This window comes from Hypomesus transpacificus, unplaced genomic scaffold, assembly GCF_021917145.1.
Source record: "Hypomesus transpacificus isolate Combined female unplaced genomic scaffold, fHypTra1 scaffold_184, whole genome shotgun sequence".
Taxonomy (NCBI): Eukaryota; Metazoa; Chordata; class Actinopteri; order Osmeriformes; family Osmeridae; genus Hypomesus; species Hypomesus transpacificus.
This window is the reverse complement of record NW_025813733.1, coordinates 184,211-205,185: the sequence shown is the minus strand read 5'-3', so window position 1 is coordinate 205,185 and position 20,975 is coordinate 184,211. Positions and strand designations below refer to the sequence as shown.

The window sequence follows — 20,975 nt, the reverse complement described above, 5'->3', positions numbered from 1 at the left end:
GCTTATAGTGTCTTTCTGTATTAATATGTTGTGAGGTCCAGTTACCAACGTGACACTAAAACTGCTAAAACAGTGCTGTAGCAGTGTAGCAGCTGTAGCAGTGAGTCAGGGTAGAATAACAACTGTGTCATGATCAAGACGGCCGTCTGAAAGAGTTAGTGCTGGGTCATCGTGGGTTCAGCACAGTGAACCGTTATCATCCACTCAGGGAGTAACAAGACTGGGTTTCTGATACAAGCTGTCTCCATCTTCATTTAACTTTCAATTCCTTTCACCGATAATTGATCTATGTAGAGGACTGAGACTCAGGAGAATACAGGAAAGGTTACCTGCTGCTAAAGCCACCCTGTCAGCACCTGTGTGCAGAGGGCAGCTTGCTGTACAGGGTCTCCACAGCGCTGAGTCTTTCTTATTTAGAAACGCTGCACCTATTGGATGAGCTACGCAGCAGGAAAAAGTCTGACTTCATCGAATAATGTCCTTTTATCTATCGTCTTGAACAATAGGAAGATAGGAAGAGCTGTAGAGGCTGTAGACCCCAAAGGAACTTTGTTAGGAGAGATGTGTTGTAATATATGTTGTTTTCAAGTTGTGCAATATGTTGTTTACGGTCTTTACGAACAGCGCTAGTATGTTTGTACATCAATACTAGTTAGTGGTTGACTGTGTCATGTATACACAGTATATTCAATGTAGAATCGTATTTGTTTAATGCATTGACACAGAGCCCAAGGACATTAAACTTAGAAAAGTTTGTAGAAATTGTATAGTCTCTTACCAGTTGAAAACCAGGGAAAAATTAAGAATAGGGAAATCAGCCAACCAAGAGAGGAAAAAAAACTGAGATCGCTCAGGTTAATGTAAGATCAATCCAAGCTGACTGCCTGGCATAACCTTGTACCCATCTCTCAGCAGCTAACCCAAATTAGCAACACAGGACAGAGCTGTCTCTTGGTTCCAAAATGCCATGCACCTTTCCCACCTGAGTAAGGAGGGAGAGGAGGGAGGGAGAGAAGGGGGAAGAAGAAGAGAAGAAGGGAAGGAAGGAGAGAGGGAGGAGGAATAGAAGGAGTGAGGGATATATGGAGAGAGGGGTAAGGAGGGAGACAGACAGTTACTGTAGGATGAAAGTGGGGTTCCCATAGCAACGCCACGTGCTGGATGAAGGGAGTTGGGCAGCGTGCGTGGGTGCGTGGTGACGGTCTGTGGTCCCCGGTTTGTCTGAGGTATCCAAGCAGACCGGAACAGCCAGTCGGCCAACCAGCAAGCCAGCAAGCCAGCAAGCCAGCAGTCGATCCCATTAGCCACCCCAGTACACACAACAGGCTTGACTCAACACTGAACAGGCAGGGGGCTGGAGGCAGGGGGCTGGAGGCAGAGGGCTGGAGGCAGGGGGCTGGAGGCTGGGGGCTGGAGGCAGAGGGCTGGGGGCAGGGGGCTGGGGTAGGGGGCTGGAGGCAGGGGGCTGGAGGCAGGGGGCTGGAGGCAGAGGGCTGGAGGCAGGGGGCTGGAGGCAGGGGGCTGGAGGCAGAGGGCTGGAGGCAGAGGGCTGGAGGCAGGGGCTGGGGGTAGGGGGCTGGAGGCAGGGGGCTGGAGGCAGGGGGCTGGAGGCAGAGGGCTGGAGGCAGGGGCTGGGGGTAGGGGGCTGGAGGCAGGGGGCTGGAGGCAGGGGGCTGGATGCAGGGGGCTGGAGGCAGGGGCTGGGGGTAGGGGGCTAGAGGCAGGGGGCTGGAGGCAGGGGCTGGAGGCAGAGGGCTGGAGGCAGGGGGCTGGGGTAGGGGGCTGGAGGCAGGGGGCTGGAGGCAGAGGGCTGGGGTCAGGGGGCTGGAGGCAGGGGGCTGGAGGCAGGGGGCTGGAGACAGGGGGCTGGAGACAGGGGGCTGGAGGCTAGAGGCAGGGGGCTGGAGGCAGGGGGCTAGAGGCTGGGGACAGGGGCCTGGAGGCAGGGGGCTAGAGGCAGGTGGCTGGAACGCTGATAACGAGCAGAGCAGTATCAAGTTCCTGAAACAGATCTCAACCCCACACAGGAACCTTCTCATGAATGGAAGCGATGAGTAAACAAGTAGTAGGCAGAGGGGTGGAGGGAGGAAGGTGAGGGAGGGAGGAGAGAAAGAGAGGAGAGAGAGTTGCCATGGTGCTGAACATACAACAAGGTCTTTCTGTCACCTTCATCAAGACCTTAATCTAACTTTAAAATGTGGCTATCTCTCTGTCAGTTTTATCAACAGCATTAATCTACCCTTCAGAGGCTGTGTTAATAGGTCATAAGACAGGGGTGTTGCATAAGGGACATGTTTTACTCTATGAACTTTAAGATACAGTGAGATGTGTACAGTACACACTACAGATGGGTCAAGTTGGTCAACATCTGTACGGAAACTTCATCATGAGAGACAACCCTACTCGCGCTCTCGTCCCCACAGACTGCACCATTATCTCTGAAAACTTTACCCCAACTCGGCAGGTCGCTAGAGACGCGCACGGCTATGTGTGTCACTAGCCTACAGAAAAGACTGACCCAGATGCACAAAAGCGGCCTACAAATAAGCTGGATGCTCCGAGTCCAACTGCGCCCGAAGGAGGTTTGCGGTCAGCTTTTCCAACCCGCTGCCTTCCGCCCTGCGGCCAACGGATCAATAACGATCAAGAACCTACTCGTATAATGTATGAATAACATCAATGTCGTAAAAGGTCTTTTTTTTTTTTGTCTCGTTAGTAACTGGAATATGCGTGCTGGTAATGAGGCCGCATCAAGGTCGTCACGGGAGTTTGAAGGGACACACCTCGCTCTCCTCTCCAGCTGAAAGGAGGATCTCGGAGGTGAGTTACATCATAAAGCTGCACGGGGACAAAGAAGCCCTGCATTCTCGCGCAGTGCAGCCGCGCGAGTTCATCACAAGACACGTCCTTTCCCTGCATCATCTTACACTCTCCCCACGCCGTGCCCCTTTATTGTACAAATTGTCCCAAATTGTGCTGGACTGTGCAAATGCGCGGGAGCAAAATAACTTGTTTGTACCGACAAAACGGGGTTAGCGTTGCAGCGCACGGCAGCGCTCACGTCACGTCAAGGCGTACGGACCTTGAATGGTTAACTTTTTTTTTGAGGGGTGACAGATCAGCCGATTTGTTTCATCTGCTTTAGCAGAAAATGAAGCTGTGACACTACTCACACTGTGACAGTTGAACATGATATTCAATTATGCTGTTCAGGTCTGGCTGTATGAACACCGTGAATACCGTTTTCTGAACAAATGCTCGCCCTTTTTATAACAATAACCTGCTCGTTGAGCTTTCTCTGGGTATGTAAAAATTACGATAGCAAGCGTAGGGCACAGCCAGGGATAGGTAAGAGAGGATAGGCTACTGCATTTTGCATATAGCCTTCTTTGACAGCCTTGTCAAAATAGTCAGATTAACGCTTTCTCTTACCGTGCACGGCCCGGGCACAATGCACTAGCATTAAAGCCATTCCCACGGACAACAGACAGTTATTTAGCCCCCCTTCCGTTCCAGCTCTCCTCCGGATCCTCAGACACCAGCCCTCGCTCCCTTCACCGATCCATCCCGACGAACGGCAGGCACCAGCGGCTGCTGGGTAGGTGTTCACTTTGGGGTAATCTCTCCGCGCTCTCCTTAAACTGGGAGCCATTTGCGTTTCCAGTGGATGAGTTGCAGAAGTTGTGGTCGCGAACAAGACATCTGATCAATCCGTGTCTCGACAGACAAAGAAACTGTCCTCGTTATTCGCCTGTCTGAGGCTCGGGGAAAGTGGCATAAAAAATGCGTCTTTGGGGGTCCGCTCCTCTTAGCTCGGTCCACCCATCGCTATGCGGCGGGGCACATCGTGGCACACAGATGCGCGGTGGATTTGGCCAATTTTTAGTTAGCCAGTTTAGTGATGCCTTCAAATTATTTATGTATTTAGGCTGTGAGAGTTTGACTAGCCCAGACTATGACAATACGGAGGACAACCCACGTTTAGCAAGTTGCTGCCCCGCTATGATTTAATTGTGTGAGAAACTAAGTCTGAGATTAGAATGTGAACTGCGACCTCTGGTGGCTAGTATTATATGGCATGCCTTTCATTTAAAGCTGCAATAGGTCACGTCATAAAACAAATCAAAATATGAGAGAGACCCCAGTTCTTGACTGAACTTCCGTGCTTCCCTCCAGCTCGAGTTTGATTGACAGGGGTTTCACAAAATAAAGCAAAACCCGCTTTGAAGAGTTCCACGATTGACTGGAAGATGATCATTCGAATGTATTGGCTGGAAAGTAGCAGAACACTCAAATTTGAAATTGACGTTAAACTGGCACTGAGCTGTCCCAGAGGACTGTTCACCAGGCAGCATACACAAGATGTGTATAGGGGACCATTTATTTGTTACATGTTTTTCAGTGAAGAATCTCACCCATTGTACCTTTAAATCACAGGCAGTCAATCAGCGTGACAGTGATGCAGTGCAACACAGATGGCCCTTTTATCCGTAAAAATATCTCTAAAGTAGAATTTTTCTAAATACCATACTGGTTCTCATCTGGCTATGTGTGGCCTGTTTTTTTGGAATAGAATACCTTTACTATTGAGGCATGACAAGGTTTGTCTTTGACAGGGTTTGCATAATTTTCTATGAGGAAAATGCTAAACATCTTTAAAAGGTCAAAGGTGACGGTTGCTCATGCTATGTCGATACAGCTCCACAAGGTGGCAGTAAGGGCCAAGAGCACAGACCACTAATCCCCATTAATAATAATAACATTAATACAAATAATGTAGGCTATTTGTTTAGCAGACACTTACATCCAATTGAACTTACGCTTCAAAGCTTCGACTTTCTTGATCTGCAGTTGAATGCTCTAACCACCAAGCTGTACCCAAACAAACAAATCTGTCATGTTGCACATGATCACAAATGAAAAAAATCAGAGGGCTGCAGCAATAGATTTTTTTTTAATTCAAAGTGAATCTTGACAATAATACACCATAAAGTCTTATTTTGACACTCACCAAAAGAGTCACCTGGAAACCCGCTTAATGTGACTAAGTAAAGAAGGCTTGGTCACACCTAAATCACTGAGAACTAGAGGAGTCTATCGCGAACTGTACAGAGACGTCACAACCACAGCTCGTTTTCCCAGTCCTCATACTGTAAATATTGCACAGTGCAATTGCTACATGGCAAACTAGTGTAGCATCAAAACCAAAAAGCAAAATGTAACCAAAAAGGGAAAGAAGGAGGGGGGGCCAAAGCCACAAAAAAATCTACAGGTATTAAAACAGTAACGGTTCGGATTTTAATTATGAAGTTCGATGAACGACCTAAACAGATGATTCTATAACTTGCAGCGTGAATTTACTTTAAACTGACACAGTAGATCAGAAAACCTGAAAGATAAAACACACAATTTGAAAAGTGACCAAAAAAGAATCCCCAATAACTAATAACACGGATTAAAGATTTAAAAACAGTAGCACACTGGACTAATACATAGACCCTGAATAGACTTCTCTAAAGGATAATACGGCAGCAGAGGTTTTTTAATTCAAAATCACAAAACTGCTGTGTTGGTTCTGTATTATTATTATTATTATTATTATGTCGATCGGATAAATGTTGTGAATCCTCAAACTGTTATGAATCCATCCAGTCATTTGCGACATATAAACAGTCGAACAGATTTCTCTTCCTTTGCATCCATCGTGGTTTAAGTGTGGGAGAGTTTGTGCAGGCGCATTGCTGGTGAATACCATTACAGGAATTGAAACACAGTTTACATTTCACATGCTAACTACAGGAGCACATACTTGAAGCACTGGAATCTACCAAGCTCATGCCTCGTTGCTGTCGCGTCAACTGTCTCGTCTGACGAACCACATCAGTGTCAACACTAAATAACGGTGAACAAAAAAAAGAAGAGCCGTCAAACCAAACAGCTACTTTTTGGTGTTGAAATGCGAACAACCTTATCCAGGACGGCTGAAGAATAGCCACTATAATATCAACAGAGCTCTTTGACAAAAGGCAAGTAGGCTAACATCTCAACCACGTCACAATAACATTCCGCTTACCTACTTAACTCCTCCGATCGTGAGCGATGACTATAGTCAGTCAGGTTATAACCATAATCTTACGAATGGCGAGCTTTGACAGTAAAGGTTTCTATGAGGGGAACATACTGGAACATGTCCTCAGACGTTTCTGTCCACAGTCAAGCCACCATATAGCCTACGACACTGTGCGCATTTTTAAGTCGCAGCTGCAAGGTGTTTGTTTACAGTCTAGGGAAACTGACGTCTGTGTTTGTAGGCAGATAAGTGAAACTGACTTAGGTGTACATGCAAGGTAACAACATCTAGCATGAGGACATCTAAGAACACTTAGTGATGCACTATGTAAAGTATTGCATTAGTTGTTCGGGTAGGGTGACTAGCAAGGATCCGGAAATGTCATATCGCTCAAAGACCTTGTGTCGGTGTCTTGGGTTTATCTGTGAGCAAGGACATGTGTGACTTTGGTGGCGGGCAGCTAAAACGGGGTATCTATAAACCACCATGTCTTTGCTCTCTCCAGTCACGGCTGTAAGCGGATGGAGGGGGTAGTGATCCCGATCACTGTCATGGACTCTATCCCGTTTGAAACCCTACAGATTTTGTAGCCTCGGTTGAGTTTTGGTCAAGAACCCATTAGCTGGAACTGTTAGCCCTGGAAGGTGGATTTCTGTGTCAGATCCCCATGCCTCCGACCTCTCAACAACCTTTCATCCCTCCTTCTCCCCTCCATCTTGGAGGGGGCGGGAAAGGGAGGGAGAAAGACATCCCCCCCTCCCAATGTTCTCCCCAACTCCTTCGTCTTCGACCATCTTATTCTCAAGGCACAAACACAGTGCTGTTTACACTGTCTCAACATCGATAAAGCAACACTAAACAATGGCCGTGGAATTACATTGACAAACACCACGTTAAAAGAAGCATGAAAGGGAGCACAATAACAATCAGGAATAATCCATCGGGCCTACAGGAACAGAAGGCATTCTCCCGTTTCTTTCTGACGCAGGGCCACCCACACGCGGGCATAACCCTGAATAGATCGTTTAGAGAAAAAAATCAAAATCAATCATTTTTAGATAAAGGAAAATCAAAAGTTAGAAGTGATAAAACAATTAGTTTTTCAAACCAATTTCTTTGATTAAACTACGCTGTCAGATGCGTGTTGACAGGAGAGGGAGGGAGGGGGGGGGGGGGGGGGGGGTTAGGAGTCCACCAGCCAGAAGTGCTTACTGGTGCGGTATCTGGGGAAACCTGTTACAGAAGCATTTCATAACACACATTGAATACATATCCTGTCATCAGATACAGCTCCTGTTCTACATATAAGATATTTCAGTTAGCATACGGTATACTGAATTACCATAATGAAAAAAAATAACGTTAAATCAATCCTGCAAGCTATAGCTTTACATGTCTACAAAACGCCAATATGAAAACATACAAAAATTAAGTTACGTCGATACATCCATGTATATGCAGTGATGAGCCAGAAAAAGGTTAATAAAGGTAAAATACTGATGCAAAACACACACACACCCAAACGTAACGAACGCAACTAACGTTCATTATCAGCAATACAGTAGTTACAATGACACTCCGAACATGGAAGCTGAACACTAAAATCAAAACCACTTCTATTTCAGATAATTAGGGACCTATACAAAAATAAGAACGCTATGGGTTTGAAATAAGAAATCACCTAATTTCACAGCTATTGAAGTGGCAATCATCATTTATAGCAGCTTATCTATGATACATTCAAGAAAAAGTATACGACTTATTAATTGCCCGAAAAGCTAGACATTACCTCAGCCATTTGTCTTTTTTTTCCCGATTACCATATTTTTTATTGAAACTCATTTCTACGACTAGGCTACAGTATTCATGAGGCTTTGCAAGCAGAATAGCTACCTTGCTCTAGGATCAATTTATAAAGGATGAGACACGTCTATTACGGTCTATGAGTGAAACTTCAGCGAAGGTAGGTTCCTCATGGACACCGGCGACATGGGCCAGCTTTGGCTAACTGAATGCATTAAAGGCAAGACTTCCTAAATTTGGCTTCAAAGTGGATGTACGTAACACAGTAGGTTATTATGTAGAATTTAACTGGATCAAAGGCATTTTTATAAATTGTGTGGTGACTTAATCGTTTGCATACTTTAGTTGCGGCTACGACAGCTAGCCTTGAGCTAATTTTAGGGTTCTGTTGCTAGGTGACGAGTCACCGCTGGTCCCATGAAATCCCAACATCCGCGTAGTGGTGACGTCATTGTCTCACCCTTTATATCCTGAGCCTAGACTTTCCTCAGGAAATGAATTACAGTCTTTGGTGCTGCACAAGAAACTTCATTTGAAAGTAAAGACAAAATCTTACGCACAGAACTGGCAAAAACGGAAACAAAACGCACACAGCATATATATATTCTCCCTGACGGAATGTATAAAATAAGCAGTCGACACCAATAAGCTTTAAACAAATGGGATAATGTAAAGGGAAAAAGTTAACTTCGTCACACATGCATAAATGAGAGAATTGCACACAATTAACTCACACCGTATTAAGCGTCTGCACTAAATAGACAAGATCTAGAATATATATTCATATATATACGTGTGTTTATATCAAATACTGCATGGTCTGCTCAGCCTATGTAGAATTCATACCATGAATAATTTGCATTTTTGTCCTCACCTAGTCAAAGCCATGCCCACCAAACTTCTAAACATCTAGTTTTTTTAAACTCAATCAATACGCAAAAAACACCTTAACAGTCGAAAAAACTAAGACAAAAAAGCAAAAAAGACTACAAAAAATTACCCCAAAACAACAACTATTTAGATTGTATTGCAGTTTCATCAAACAGTACAAATACTGTTAGTAGTAAGAGTTTGACTAAATAGAAATTGATTATCAAATACTAAGCACTATTCAATGCTTGCTCTTTGTACACTAGTTCATTCAGAGAGGGAGGACAAAACCTAACCAACTGAAACAAGATGTTTAAAAAAACGGAACAGTGAGCATTCGCTACAGCAAAGCATGCCGTTCCCTTGGGAACAGAAAAGGTACTCACTACACGCTAAAACACACACCAAATCCAAAGAGGGTAAGCACCGCTATCCGCAATCCAACATGTCCATGCAGGCTCTGCATGGATCCTTCCCAGTGCGCACCATCTCTCTCTTCACGCACACAGGATGCATTGACTGATTGGAATTTCAAGTGCTGCAGTCCAGTACATTAATATATTCATGTATATGTTCATATATAAGTAGTAACATTAACAACCTCAAATATATAAGGCACTATGGCTGAGGGACAGTTATGCAACCCACAGAGTCTGGGAACACCACCGGTCACATGACCGCACGGTCACGTGTCTGCCCGGTCACATGACCGCACGGTCCCGTTTCTCTGCTCATGCAGGTACATGCGTGAAGAGCACCCCTAGCTATGATCGCTCTAAGTGGACTCGACGTTGCAAACACCAAAGACATGGAAAAGGGGTACAAATACTTCAAACGTTGTACGACACACAAGACAACGTGGTGACCTGCTGGTCGAGGGTTAGGGTCGAGGGTTAGGGTCGAGGGTTAGGGTCGAGGGTTAGGGTCGAGGGTTAGGGTCGAGGGCTGGACGGGGATGGCTTGACCAGTACGGATGTGTCTCGCACATGTTAGAAGGCAATAGAAAAATATCTGGGCTCATCAAGAGAGGGGCTCTGGAGTCTGACTGCTCTACTGCCCCCCCACCCCTCCTCCCTCCCCCCATCTGTTTCTGAGGAGGGTGTATCTGTGTAAGATCCAATGTGAAGGTATATCAAATGTGCAAAACACATCGAGTGTGAGTTTGTTTGTTTTGTTTCATTTCCGTCTACACGTTCATTCACTCATTCTTTTTTCCTCCTTTCTTTCACTCTTCCTTCTTTCATCTCTTCCTTCCTTCTTCCCTTCATACTTCTTTTTCCAACACTCCCCCCCGCCACCCCCCTCCCCCTCCCACCCAAACTCATTTTTAAAGCTCAGAGTTCAATTGCACCCAAGTCTACATGATTCAAAAAAATAGTTTGCTTTCTCTGTGGTTGTGCCATGGCTTCAGAGAGGAGAACCATGTTGTTGTTGTTGCTGCTAGCGTGTTCGTAGAGGGGGGCCCCCACCCCCCAGGCGCCCCAGAGAGGAGAGGGGTACCCCGGGGGCATGTCCCTCCAGACCAGACACCCGGAGATCAGATATAGGGGTACTGGTTGATTTTGGTGGGACTGAGAGGGAAGCTGGAGATGAAGGAGTGCGGGGGGTAGATGGGCTTGAACTGCCCCTGGGGGTGCAGGGTGGGCGAGGGCAGCAGCTGGGGGTAGATGGGCTTGAACTGCCCCTGGGGGTGCAGGGTGGGCGAGGGCAGCAGCTGGGGGTTGATGCCCACTGTGACCTGGTGCACCAGGGCGGCAGGGTGGGAGATGCTGTAGGCGGGCTGCAGGAGGGCGCGCGAGGACCCAGGGGAGGCCAGGAGGTGGGCCATGGGCGGGGCCGGGCCCAGGGGCCCAGGGGGGGGGTAGGAGAGCAGGGTGGGCGGGGGGTGGCCCCCCAGGTGGGGGTGGGGGCCGGTAGTGTGGCCGGGGCTGCCGTGGGGCAGGGTGAAGGGGTGCCCATGCAGGGTGGGGGGGATGTAGGCCTGGGGCCGGCGGCCGTAGTTGCTGTTCCAGTCCTGGTGGCAGGTGGTGAAGTGAGGGACCTGGGGGGGCAGGTTAGATACTCAGGACGATGATGTGCAATGTGTGTGTATGTGCAATGTGTGTGTGTGCAATGTGTGTGTGTGCCTTTGTTTGCTTGTGTGTGCACGTTTACGTTTGAGTGAGTGTGTATGTGTGTATGTTTGAGTGTGTCTGCAATGTGTGTGTGTTTTGTGTGCGTGTGCTGACCTGTCCAAAGCCCAGGGGCTGATGCTGGGGCCGGAAGGCGGTGATCTTCTGAGGACGGCTGAGCAGAGGGGTGGAGTGGTGCTGCTGCCGCCCCGGAACACCTCGACCTTTGAACTGGCAAGAAGACTCTAACACTGAAGGGAGAGAGAGAGAGAGAGAGAGAGAGAGAGAGAGAGAGAGAGAGAGAGGAGAGAGGGGGGAGAGAGAGAGAGAGACAGAAAGAGAGGGGGAGAGAGAGAGAGAGAGAGAGAGAGAGAGAGAGAGGGGGGAGAGAGAGGGAGGGGGGGGATGAAAAAGGTGAGAGAGGTGAAAGGTGTTATTCTAGCTCAGCTACCTGAAGTTACACACACACACACACACACACACACACACACACACACACACACACACTCAGGAACACACTTCAGGAGAAAGAGAGGCAATTGGTAACTAAGCTCATTCCTATTTATAGTGGAAGAGGAGGAGGGGGGGGTCACAACCTTGGTTATAAATACCCTTGCTAGCACTAGAATAGAGCTGCAGCCTTTTTTGATGGAGGACTGGGGGGGGAGGAAGGGGGGGTGATGAGGGGGTGGGGGGGGTATGGAGGGAATGCCTAGAACATGAAAGGTGATCCGAGAGAGTTGGGAGTGACCTATTAAAACAGGGAGGGGGGAGAGGGAGGCAGGCAGAGGGGGAGGAGGGGGGAGGGGGATGGAGGGAGGGAGGCAGAGGGGGAGGAGGGGGGGAGGGGGAGGGAGGGAGGAAGAGGGGGAGGAGGGGGAGGGAGGGAGGGAGGCAGAGGGGGAGGAGGGGGGAGGGGGATGGATGGATGGATGGATGGATGGAGGGAGGATGTGACTGTCCTGATGACCACACCGGTGATGAAGAGTACACAGTGAGTCAGTTCTCTGCAACGCTCACACACACCTTCTAGACATGACACACCTCTCATGGCAGCCAGGCAAAAACATCATTTACGTACACATAAAATTGCTCTAAATAAATTCTAATGTATTCCCCCTGATGGGGTGTTCCTTTCCCTGGTTGCCATGCATGTCTCGGAATTAGGGCTGCAACAACATATTTATTAAATCGATTATTATAAGCGTTGGCAACAAATTTCATTATCAATTCGTTGTGTCGCGCGATTATTACGCCACTCAATAAGTCACAGAGTTGTTTGAGTATAAAAAAAAGTTTAGATGAGCGCGGAGCAGAGCGGAGGTTAGAGGAAAGACCATCGGAGAGACGTTGTTGAGTAACGTTGTTCTGAAACACATGGCGGAGGCAGAGAAATCAGTACGACCTAAGTCATCCAAGGTGTGCAGCATTTCACACTATAAATACTTTGAAAAGGTGTGTTAGGTGAAGGTGAAGTTAGTTTCATCTTCGACATTCGTCTCACATATGGAAGACGCTACTTTGCAGCTTTGCGTTAGGGGCCGGGTGAAAACTACCCATAACATTTTGAAAAATGTAGACTTTTATAATATTTTTATGAATATAAAACCTCAAATATACACCAGAGTATCTTAACAATGTCTGGTCTACTTCCACTGCCTTTACTTTTTCAATGAACTTTCAAAATAAATGATAGAAACTTGTCTCACTTGTCTTTGAAAATCTTTGCAAATCTTAACTTTTTTCAAAATTGTGTAAAAAATTATAATAAAGTCTGGCCAACCTTTCAATTTTCAAAACATTTAGTCATTTAACAGACGCTTTTATCCAGAGCGACTTACAGTAAGTACAGGGACATTCCCCCCGAGGCAAGTAGGGAGAAGTGCCTTGCCCAAGGACACAATGTTATTTGGCACGGGAATCGATCCGGCAACCTTCCGATTACCAGCCCGACTCCCTCACCGCTCAGCCATCTGACTCCTACGAATTTGCACTGTCAGTTCTGTTTTTGAATAAAGGGGTTGGAAATGTATGCTTTTTTGTTTTTTTAAATCCGATTCATTGATTAATCGAAAAAAGAATCGACAGATTAATTGATTACTAAAATAATCGTTAGTTGCAGCCCTACTCTGAATGTGTGTGGGGTGTTGAAGGAGGCCTGTCCTGGGCGCTTCACACATCCCACACAGCGGCCCCCCCACACAGGCCCCCCCACACAGGACCCCCCACACAGGAGCCTCCACACAGGAGCCTCCAGATGGAGCCCCCACACAGGAGCCCCCCACAGAGGGGCCCCCCACACAGGGGCCCCCCACACAGGAGCCCCCAGGTGGAGCCCCCACACAGGAGCCCCCCACACAGGGGCCCCCCACACAGGAGCCCCCAGGTGGAGCCCCCACACAGGGGCCCCCCACACAGGAGCCCCCACACAGGAGCCCCCCACAGAGGGGCCCCCCACACAGGGGCCCCCCACACAGGAGCCCCCAGGTGGAGCCCCCACACAGGAGCCCCCCACACAGGGGCCCCCAGGTGGAGCCCCCACACAGGAGCCCCCACAGAGGGGCCCCCCACAGAGGGGCCCCCCACACAGGAGCCCCCAGGTGGACCCCCCACACAGGAGCCTCCACACAGGAGCCCCCCACACAGGGGCCCCCAGGTGGAGCCCCCACACAGGAGCCCCCCACAGAGGGGCCCCCCACACAGGGGCCCCCCACACAGGAGCCCCCAGGTGGAGCCCCCACACAGGAGCCCCCCACAGAGGGGCCCCCCACACAGGGGCCCCCCACACAGGAGCCCCCAGGTGGAGCCCCCACACAGGAGCCCCCCACACAGGAGCCCCCAGGTGGAGCCCCCCACACAGGGGCCCCCCCACACAGGAGCCCCCCAGGTGGAGCCCCCCACACAGGGCCCCCCCATACAGAAGCCCCCAGGTGGAGCCCAGGCTCTCCACAGCAGGGAGGAGCCAGGGGGCCCACTGGGGGAAGGAGAGGATAGAGAAAACAAAAACCATCCAGAGCTCAGCTGCAGGTATGATAGTCACCTGCGGGCCCCTGGGGGGGCAGGAGGGGGGGTCTGGCCCCGGGAACCAGGCCCTGGGGGACACAGCAGCACAGGAAGTGACCTCACACCCTCGCCTACTGGTATGTTTGTTCTGGATGTGTGTGTGGTGGGGGACACTGTCTATTCAGTGTGTGTCTGTTCAGAGAGTGTTTGTGTTCAGTGTGTGTGTGTCTGTTCAGAATGTTTGGGTGTGTTTTTCGATTTTTTTTAATAATCGATATTCACAATATTTTCTAATTTTACATTGTCGTCAAAATTATTATGACATTATTGCTAACATTCGATATATCGCCCAACCCTAGTGTGTGCGTGTTCAGTGTATGTGTGCGTGTTCAGAGCGTGTGTGTGTGTTCAGAGCGTGTGTGTGCGTGTTCAGAGTGTGTGTGTGTGCGTGTTCAGAGTGTGTGTGTGTGCGTGTTCAGAGTGTGTGTGTGTGCGTGTTCAGAGCGTGTGTGTGTGTGTTCAGAGCGTGTGTGTGTGTGTTCAGAGCGTGTGTGTGTGTGTTCAGAGCGTGTGTGTGTGTGTTCAGTGTATGTGTGCGTGTTCAGAGCGTGTGTGTGCGTGTTCAGAGCGTGTGTGTGCGTGTTCAGAGCGTGTGTGTGTGTGTTCAGAGCGTGTGTGTGCGTGTTCAGAGCGTGTGTGTGTGTGCGTGTTCAGAGCGTGTGTGTGTGTGTTCAGAGCGTGTGTGTGTGTGTTCAGAGCGTGTGTGCGTGTTCAGAGCGTGTGTGTGTGCGTGTTCAGAGTGTGTGTGTGCGTGCGTGTTCAGAGCGTGTGTGCGTGTTCAGAGCGTGTGTGTGTGTGTGTGCGCGTGTTCAGAGCGCGTGTGTGTGTGCGTGTTCAGAGCGTGTGTGTGTGTGTGCGTGTTCAGAGCGTGTGTGTGTGTGTTCAGAGTGTGTCTCACCCGTGTTCCCCAGTGTGTCTCTGGGGTTGTTGTTCCTCATGGGCGGCACCACCATCGTCCTGACGACCGGCCTACTGCCCTCCGTCACCGGGGCGACGCACGCCACCCGCGGCTCGCCGGCCTGGTTGCCGTTGGAGACGTAGCGGCGCGGGACGAAGGGGCTGGCCCGGCCGTGGCCGGATGAGTCGGAGACCGGGGAGCCGCTCTCCTGCTCGTCATCAGACATGCTGGGGACCAGACCAGAGCAATCACACCCAGAGGTGAAGATGGGGACCAGACCAGAGCAATCACACCCAGACGTGAAGATGGGGACCAGACCAGAGCAATCACACCCAGAGGTGAGGATGAGGACCAGACCAGAGCAATCACGCCCAGACGTGAAGATGGGGACCAGACCAGAGCAATCACACCCAGAGGTGAGGATGAGGACCAGACCAGAGCAATCACACTCAGAGGTGAAGATGGAGCTGCGTGAGTGTGTGTGTGTGTGTGTGTGTGTGTGTGTGTGTGTGTGTGTGTAAGGCTGGGTGTCAACCTGCCCCCTCTCATATGCTAAAGTCTGGAGTTTCTGGACGGTCTCAACTTGATGGCTCTCAAACCCCATTCAAGTGAGGTCTGATTGGTTGTATATAAAGGGAATTGTACTGCATTGTCCTGTGGATTATTTATCTCCTGAGACCTTCTCAGTTCTCCCTTGTCCTACTGTCCTACTCTTGCTTTCTCTCTGATTTACAATGATCATGGTAGAGTAGATAAGATTTAAAGCTTTCATTTTGTAACATGTTTGCCTTGTAATTGATTTCATTCATTTGCAATGTTATTAAATGCGTATTTCATTTTAACCTTACTTTGACCGTTCTTGCTCTGATTTAACCCATAGATTCAAATAACTGGAATTTGACCCTATTTGTATTGGCATTATTTGATTCATGCTAATAATTCAATTCATGCCCATCTTTCTTTAAACTGTAGGGGAATTTCGTTTTGGTTGTTTGGCCAATATTTCCCCCCTCCATGTGTACCTGTTGGGCTGCTTGCAGGGGGAGCAGGGGGAGCAGTGGGACTGTGTGGAGGTGGAGGAGCTGGTGCTGAAGGTGCTGTCTGGGCTGCTGAGAGAACACACTCTCTCCATGCTCACAGTGCTCTGACACGCCTCACACTCCACACTGCCCTTACACCTGCACACACACACACACACACACACCGAGGGGAGGAAACAGAGGAGAGAAGTGACCAGATGAGTCTCGGGTCAGCGGTGCCCCAGACAAGGTTCAGCCCGTTACAGGACGCTAGTTTCCACTCACTCCAGTGAATGTCTCTGTAAGCCTTCCTCCTCTTCCTCGCTGCTGATGCTGATGATGCTGGCGGCAGGGCTGCAGGGGTCAGAGGTCGTCAGGGTCGGCCGCTGCTGCTGAGATGACGATATTCTCCCAGACTCAGCCTCTGCCTTACAGCAGCTAGGCTCCGCCTCCGGCCCCGCCTCCCCAGCGACAGGCCGCACCCCCGGCCCCGCCTCCTGCAGGTTCTGGGGGGTGTCGGCCATCTTGGGGGACGGGCCGGTCGAGCTGGGGGCGTTGGTGGGGAAGGAGAAGGTGTTGGACCTGGAGAGACACCACAGTAAGGGGTTAGCAGTGTGTGCCTGTGTGTGTGTACCTGTGTGTGTACCTGGTGGTGCAGGGCTGTCTGTCTGTCTGTGTGTACCTGTGTGTGTGTGTGTACCTGTGTGTGTACCTGGTGGTGCAGGGCTGTGTGTGTCTGTCTGTCTGTCTGTCTGTGTGTGTGTGTGTGTGTGTGTGTGTACCTGGTGGTGCAGGGCTGTCTGTGTGTGTGTGTGTGTGTGTGTGTACCTGTGTGTGTACCTGGTGGTGCAGGGCTGTGTGTGTCTGTCTGTCTGTCTGTCTGTGTGTGTGTGTACCTGGTGGTGCAGGGCTGTCTGTCTGTCTGTCTGTGTGTGTGTGTGTGTGTCTGTGTGTGTGTGTGTGTGTACCTGTGTGTGTACCTGGTGGTGCAGGGCTGTGTGTGTCTGTCTGTCTGTCTGTCTGTGTGTGTGTGTACCTGGTGGTGCAGGGCTGTCTGTCTGTCTGTCTGTGTGTGTGTGTGTGTGTCTGTGTGTGTGTGTGTGTGTACCTGTGTGTGTACCTGGTGGTGCAGGGCTGTCTGTGTGTCTGTGTGTGTGTGTGTGTGTACCTGTGTGTGTGTGTACCTGGTGGTGCAGGGCTTGTTTCTCTTGTTGGCAGCAGGCTGTGGCCACACTACATGAGCGATCCCTATGCTGATTGGCTGGTGGGCGGACATGGTCATCTGGTTGGTAATGAGCCTCTGGGGGTGGGGCATCATGGAGTTGTAATGGTTGCCATGGGGACGCACTTTCCTGCAACGACAGGCCAGAGTGTGAGGTGAACCAACGATGATCATCGTTATCAATAATAGTTGCGTGTTCATTTAGCAGACGCTTTGACCAGATGTGAAAGGAAGGTGGTGGTGAAGGGGGATTCAAACCTACGACCTGTTGAACTGCAGTAAAATAGCTCTAACTCAGCCAGCCACACTACCAGCATTAGTGACATAATATGCTGTGATCACACTCACCCTGGAGGACATGAGTCATGCATCATCAATACGCAGACCGGTCCATAGCAACACAGGCCATGGCAACAGAGAGTCCATGGCAACAGAGAGTCCATGGCAACAGAGAGTCCATGGCAACATCATTTAGGTGGAAAAATTGTTGGAAACCTGAACTGGTTCTGTTGTGACCCACCAGACTCCAAAAGCACCAGTCAGTATTCAGTCCACTGCAGACTGACACCCAGGGTCTGGCTACGTACCAAGTCTGGATTTAAAGCGTCTGCTAAATAAATACAACGTAAAGCTGTAACGTAAGTGTAATTAAAAGTCAGCCTTTTTATACACAGACAGAAGTGAGAGTCAGGTCGTGCCAAAAAAATGACGTTGTGTCCTTGGGCAAGGCACTTCACCCTACTTGCCTCGGGGGAATGTCCCTGTACTTACTGTAAGTCGCTCTGGATAAGACAGACAGACAGACAGACAGGTCCCTCCATCCTCATCCCCAGTCTCCTAGCCTCTGGGGGCCAGTAGACAGACAGACAGACAGACAGACACACAGACAGACAGACAGACAGGTCCCTCCATCCTCACCCCCAGTCTCCTAGCCTCTGGGGGCCAGTAGACAGACAGACAGACAGACACACAGACAGACAGACAGACAGACAGACAGACAGACAGGTCCCTCCATCCTCACCCCCAGTCTCCTAGCCTCTGGGGGCCAGTAAACAGACAGACAGACACACAGACAGACAGGTCCCTCCATCCTCACCCCCAGTCTCCCAGCCTCTGGGGGCCAGTAGAGTCGGATGCCAGCGTGGTGGGAGGGGCCACGGGGGTCACCTGCTGCCAGGCAGGAACCAGGATCTGCTGCGCCCGATTGGACCAGGCCTGCTGAGGGGGAGGGGCCAGAGCACACAGGGGCAGGGCTAATCATTAAGCAACAATCAGCACCTGGATGAATCTCATTAGAACCACTTTCTTTCTGTTATTGGCTGATCATGTCAGGGAAGGTAAGCTTCTACTGCATCTGTACAGCAATGGTCCTCTATCTCTCAGGGAAGGTAAGCTTCTACTGCATCTATACAGCAATGGTCCTCTATCTCTCAGGGAAGGTAAGCTTCTACTGGTCTGTACAGCAATGGTCCTCTCCATCTCTCCCTCCCTTCCTCCTTTCCCTCTCCCCTTCCCCACCTGTGTGATGACCCCGGCTCTGATCTGCAGGGGCTGGATGGGCGGGGCCTGGGTTACCAGGGGAACAGCCGTCTCCATGCGGACAGAATAGCCAGTCGGCTTGGCAACACTGCTGGGGATCCCTGGAGAGAGAGAGAGAGACAGAGAAAGAGAGAGACAGAGAAAGAGAGAGACAGAAAGAGAGGGAGGGAGAGACAGAGAGACAGAGAGCTCATCATTCCTGGCTGGTGGCTGGACACAGCACTGTGACTGGGTGGACAGGACACTTCATCATGGGGGGGGGGGGGGTGGAGTGTCAGTTCTTACCCTGGAGGGGGGGGCACAGGATCAGAGTCTGCGGGAACGACTCGTTGCACCCAAACTGGCCACTTCCTGTCTGCAGAGGTATCCCAGGATGCATCACGGAGGGGGCGGAGGGGGCTAGAGCCTGCGGGGGGAGCGGAGAGCGGAAGTGAGAATCTGGAAACACTCAGCTCCACTTAGACCTTGTCGAGGTCAAAACCGCCTCTAATTACTTTGAAACCCGACAACAAACGTCTGCAGTAACACCACAGCTCCACCAGAGGAGGCCCTTCATGACACACACACCAGGAACTAACGAGGAGGGCAGCGTGGCCCTGGGGTCAGAGGGCACCCCGGTGTGACCTGGTAACAATCACAGGAGTTGTACCTCCACACACACAGCAGCTAGCCAGACCCCTCAACACACAGCTGTCACTCAGACTGAGGCCTGAACCCTAACCCTGAACACTGTTCTACGTTCTGTCTCTCCTCTTGGAAGAGGAAAGATGTTAACTAACGGCAGCAAACTGAAACCGTGAGAGGATTTGTCTCCCCCTCTCTCGCTCTCCCTCTCTCGCTCCCTCTCTCTCGCTCCCCCCTCTCTCCCCCTCCCCCCCCCCCCCCCTTCTCCCCACCCCACCACCCAACACTAACCCATCTCTGTAACACGATCAGATCTGTCGTTTAAGAGGGTCAGCTCATCCGTTACCCTAGACAACGAGACACACTTGCGTCGTTGCCGTGACGTCGCCTGGTTGCTGCGGCAACGGGGGAGAGACGCAACTGGCTGACTTGCAGGACGGCGTGTGTGTACGGCGTGTGTGGGGGTTCTTTATACAGACAGGAAATGCAAGTCTAGTTGTACATACACACAATTTCTAATATATATACACTTCATATACAACTGTAGTATAGGCGCTCTGTTTACGACAGCAGAGACTACTGTATCCATACACACAACACATACAAGTCTGGCAGTGTAGTTATCCAGCGTACTTCCTCCTTCCTGCCCAGCAGACAGGAAGTGACACGGAGGCTGACCTGAGTGTGGATGCCGGCCATCTTGCTGAAGGGCCCCGTGAGGCTGGCGGCGGAGGAGGTCACGGGGCGGAGGAACGGGGCTTTGTTCCTGCTCACCGAGTCATAGACACCAGGACGAGAGCGGCACACATCCATGATGTGGAAACAGGATTTAACCCTGAGGGGGAGGGGGAGGAGAGGGGGAGAGGGGAGAGGGGAGAGGGGAGGGGAAGGAGAGGGGGAGGAGAGGGGAGGGGGGGGAGGGGAGGGGGAGGGGGAGAGGAGATAGGAGAGGGGAGGGGGAGGAGAGGAGGAGGAGGGGGAGAGGGGTGGAGGAGAGGAGGGGGGAGGAGGAGAGGGGGAGAGGAGGGGAGGAGGAAAGGGGGAGGGAGGAGAGGAGGAGAGGGGAGGAGGAGAGGGGAGGGAGGAGAGGAGGGGGAGGAGGAGAGGGGGAGAGGAGAGGGGAGGAGGGGGAGAGGGAGAGAGGAGGGGGAGAGGGAGAGGGGAGGGGGAGTGAGAGGGGAGGGGAAGTGAGAGGGGAGGGGGAGGAGGGGGAGAGGGGAGGTGTGAAGGGAGGGGAGGTGAGAGGGGGGAAAAGGCCAAGGAAGAAAAAATAGAGGGACATGGGGAAGGGAGAGATTATATCCAATCCGAAAAATCTATTCAATCAATACGACTGATATTCTGGTGGCTGTTTTCCTGTGCAAGCCAATGGTAACAGCCGACTCACTGGTTGCTATGGGGGAAGTCGAGCAGGTGTTGCATGGTGACAAACGGGTGACTGAGGACGTCTGCAGGGAGGACCCTGTGCTCTGCGTCGATCATCAGCATCCTCTTCAGCAGGCTCACAAACTCCCCGCGGTCACTCTTCTCCGCAAGCTGGTCACTACCTTCAAGGTTCAGCACCAAGTTCACCTGGGAAAGGACACACGGAATTACCGCTAAGTGTGTGTTAACACACACACATGTACATAAGCAGACATACACACAAAAAAGTAAGTTGTTTCTGTCATGAATCAACACCCTCATTTCTCCAGCTTCCCTCTGTTCTGCCTGGCAACAGGGAGGGAACATCCAGCCATCTGTCTGCTAAGGAACT

At 50.7% G+C, this 20,975-nt stretch overlaps 1 protein-coding gene and 1 long non-coding RNA gene across 3 annotated transcripts; one reads left to right on the top strand and one right to left on the bottom strand.

The window, feature by feature from the left end:
• Nucleotides 1-4,935: 4,935 nt before the first annotated feature.
• Nucleotides 4,936-20,964, bottom strand: LOC124489187 (homeodomain-interacting protein kinase 3-like). Of its 2 annotated transcripts, none has more exons than XM_047051873.1 (11): nucleotides 20,607-20,964; nucleotides 19,898-20,054; nucleotides 18,881-19,001; nucleotides 18,575-18,696; nucleotides 18,153-18,274; nucleotides 17,019-17,186; nucleotides 16,120-16,416; nucleotides 15,838-15,993; nucleotides 14,816-15,042; nucleotides 10,972-11,105; nucleotides 4,936-10,784 (listed from the first exon to the last, which is right to left on the bottom strand). In XM_047051873.1, the coding sequence occupies exons 1-11, from the start codon at nucleotides 20,948-20,950 to the stop codon at nucleotides 10,281-10,283; spliced, it is 2,352 nt and encodes a 783-aa protein (XP_046907829.1). In that variant the 5' UTR covers nucleotides 20,951-20,964; the 3' UTR covers nucleotides 4,936-10,280. The 2 variants fall into 2 exon arrangements, with proteins under 2 accessions (XP_046907829.1, XP_046907830.1); XM_047051874.1 differs by having other exon boundaries at nucleotides 18,153-18,271; nucleotides 20,607-20,963.
• Nucleotides 17,846-18,183, top strand: LOC124489189. Its single transcript, XR_006958763.1, has 3 exons — nucleotides 17,846-17,867; nucleotides 17,915-18,061; nucleotides 18,129-18,183. It is a non-coding gene; the product is annotated as an uncharacterized LOC124489189 (long non-coding RNA).
• Nucleotides 20,965-20,975: the final 11 nt, after the last annotated feature.

Excerpts from the sequence above, each read along its gene's own strand:
- LOC124489187 (XM_047051873.1), bottom strand. The coding sequence starts at position 20,950 with ATGTTCCCTCCCTGTTGCCAGGCAGAACAGAGGGAAGCTGGAGAAATG. Across the intron at positions 19,002-19,897 it reads TGGCCGGCATCCACACTCAG|GCTCTAGCCCCCTCCGCCCC; the intron begins GTCAGCCTCCGT and ends CTCCCCCCGCAG. Across the intron at positions 15,043-15,837 it reads CCCTGCAAGCAGCCCAACAG|CATGTCTGATGACGAGCAGG; the intron begins GTACACATGGAG and ends TCTGGTCCCCAG.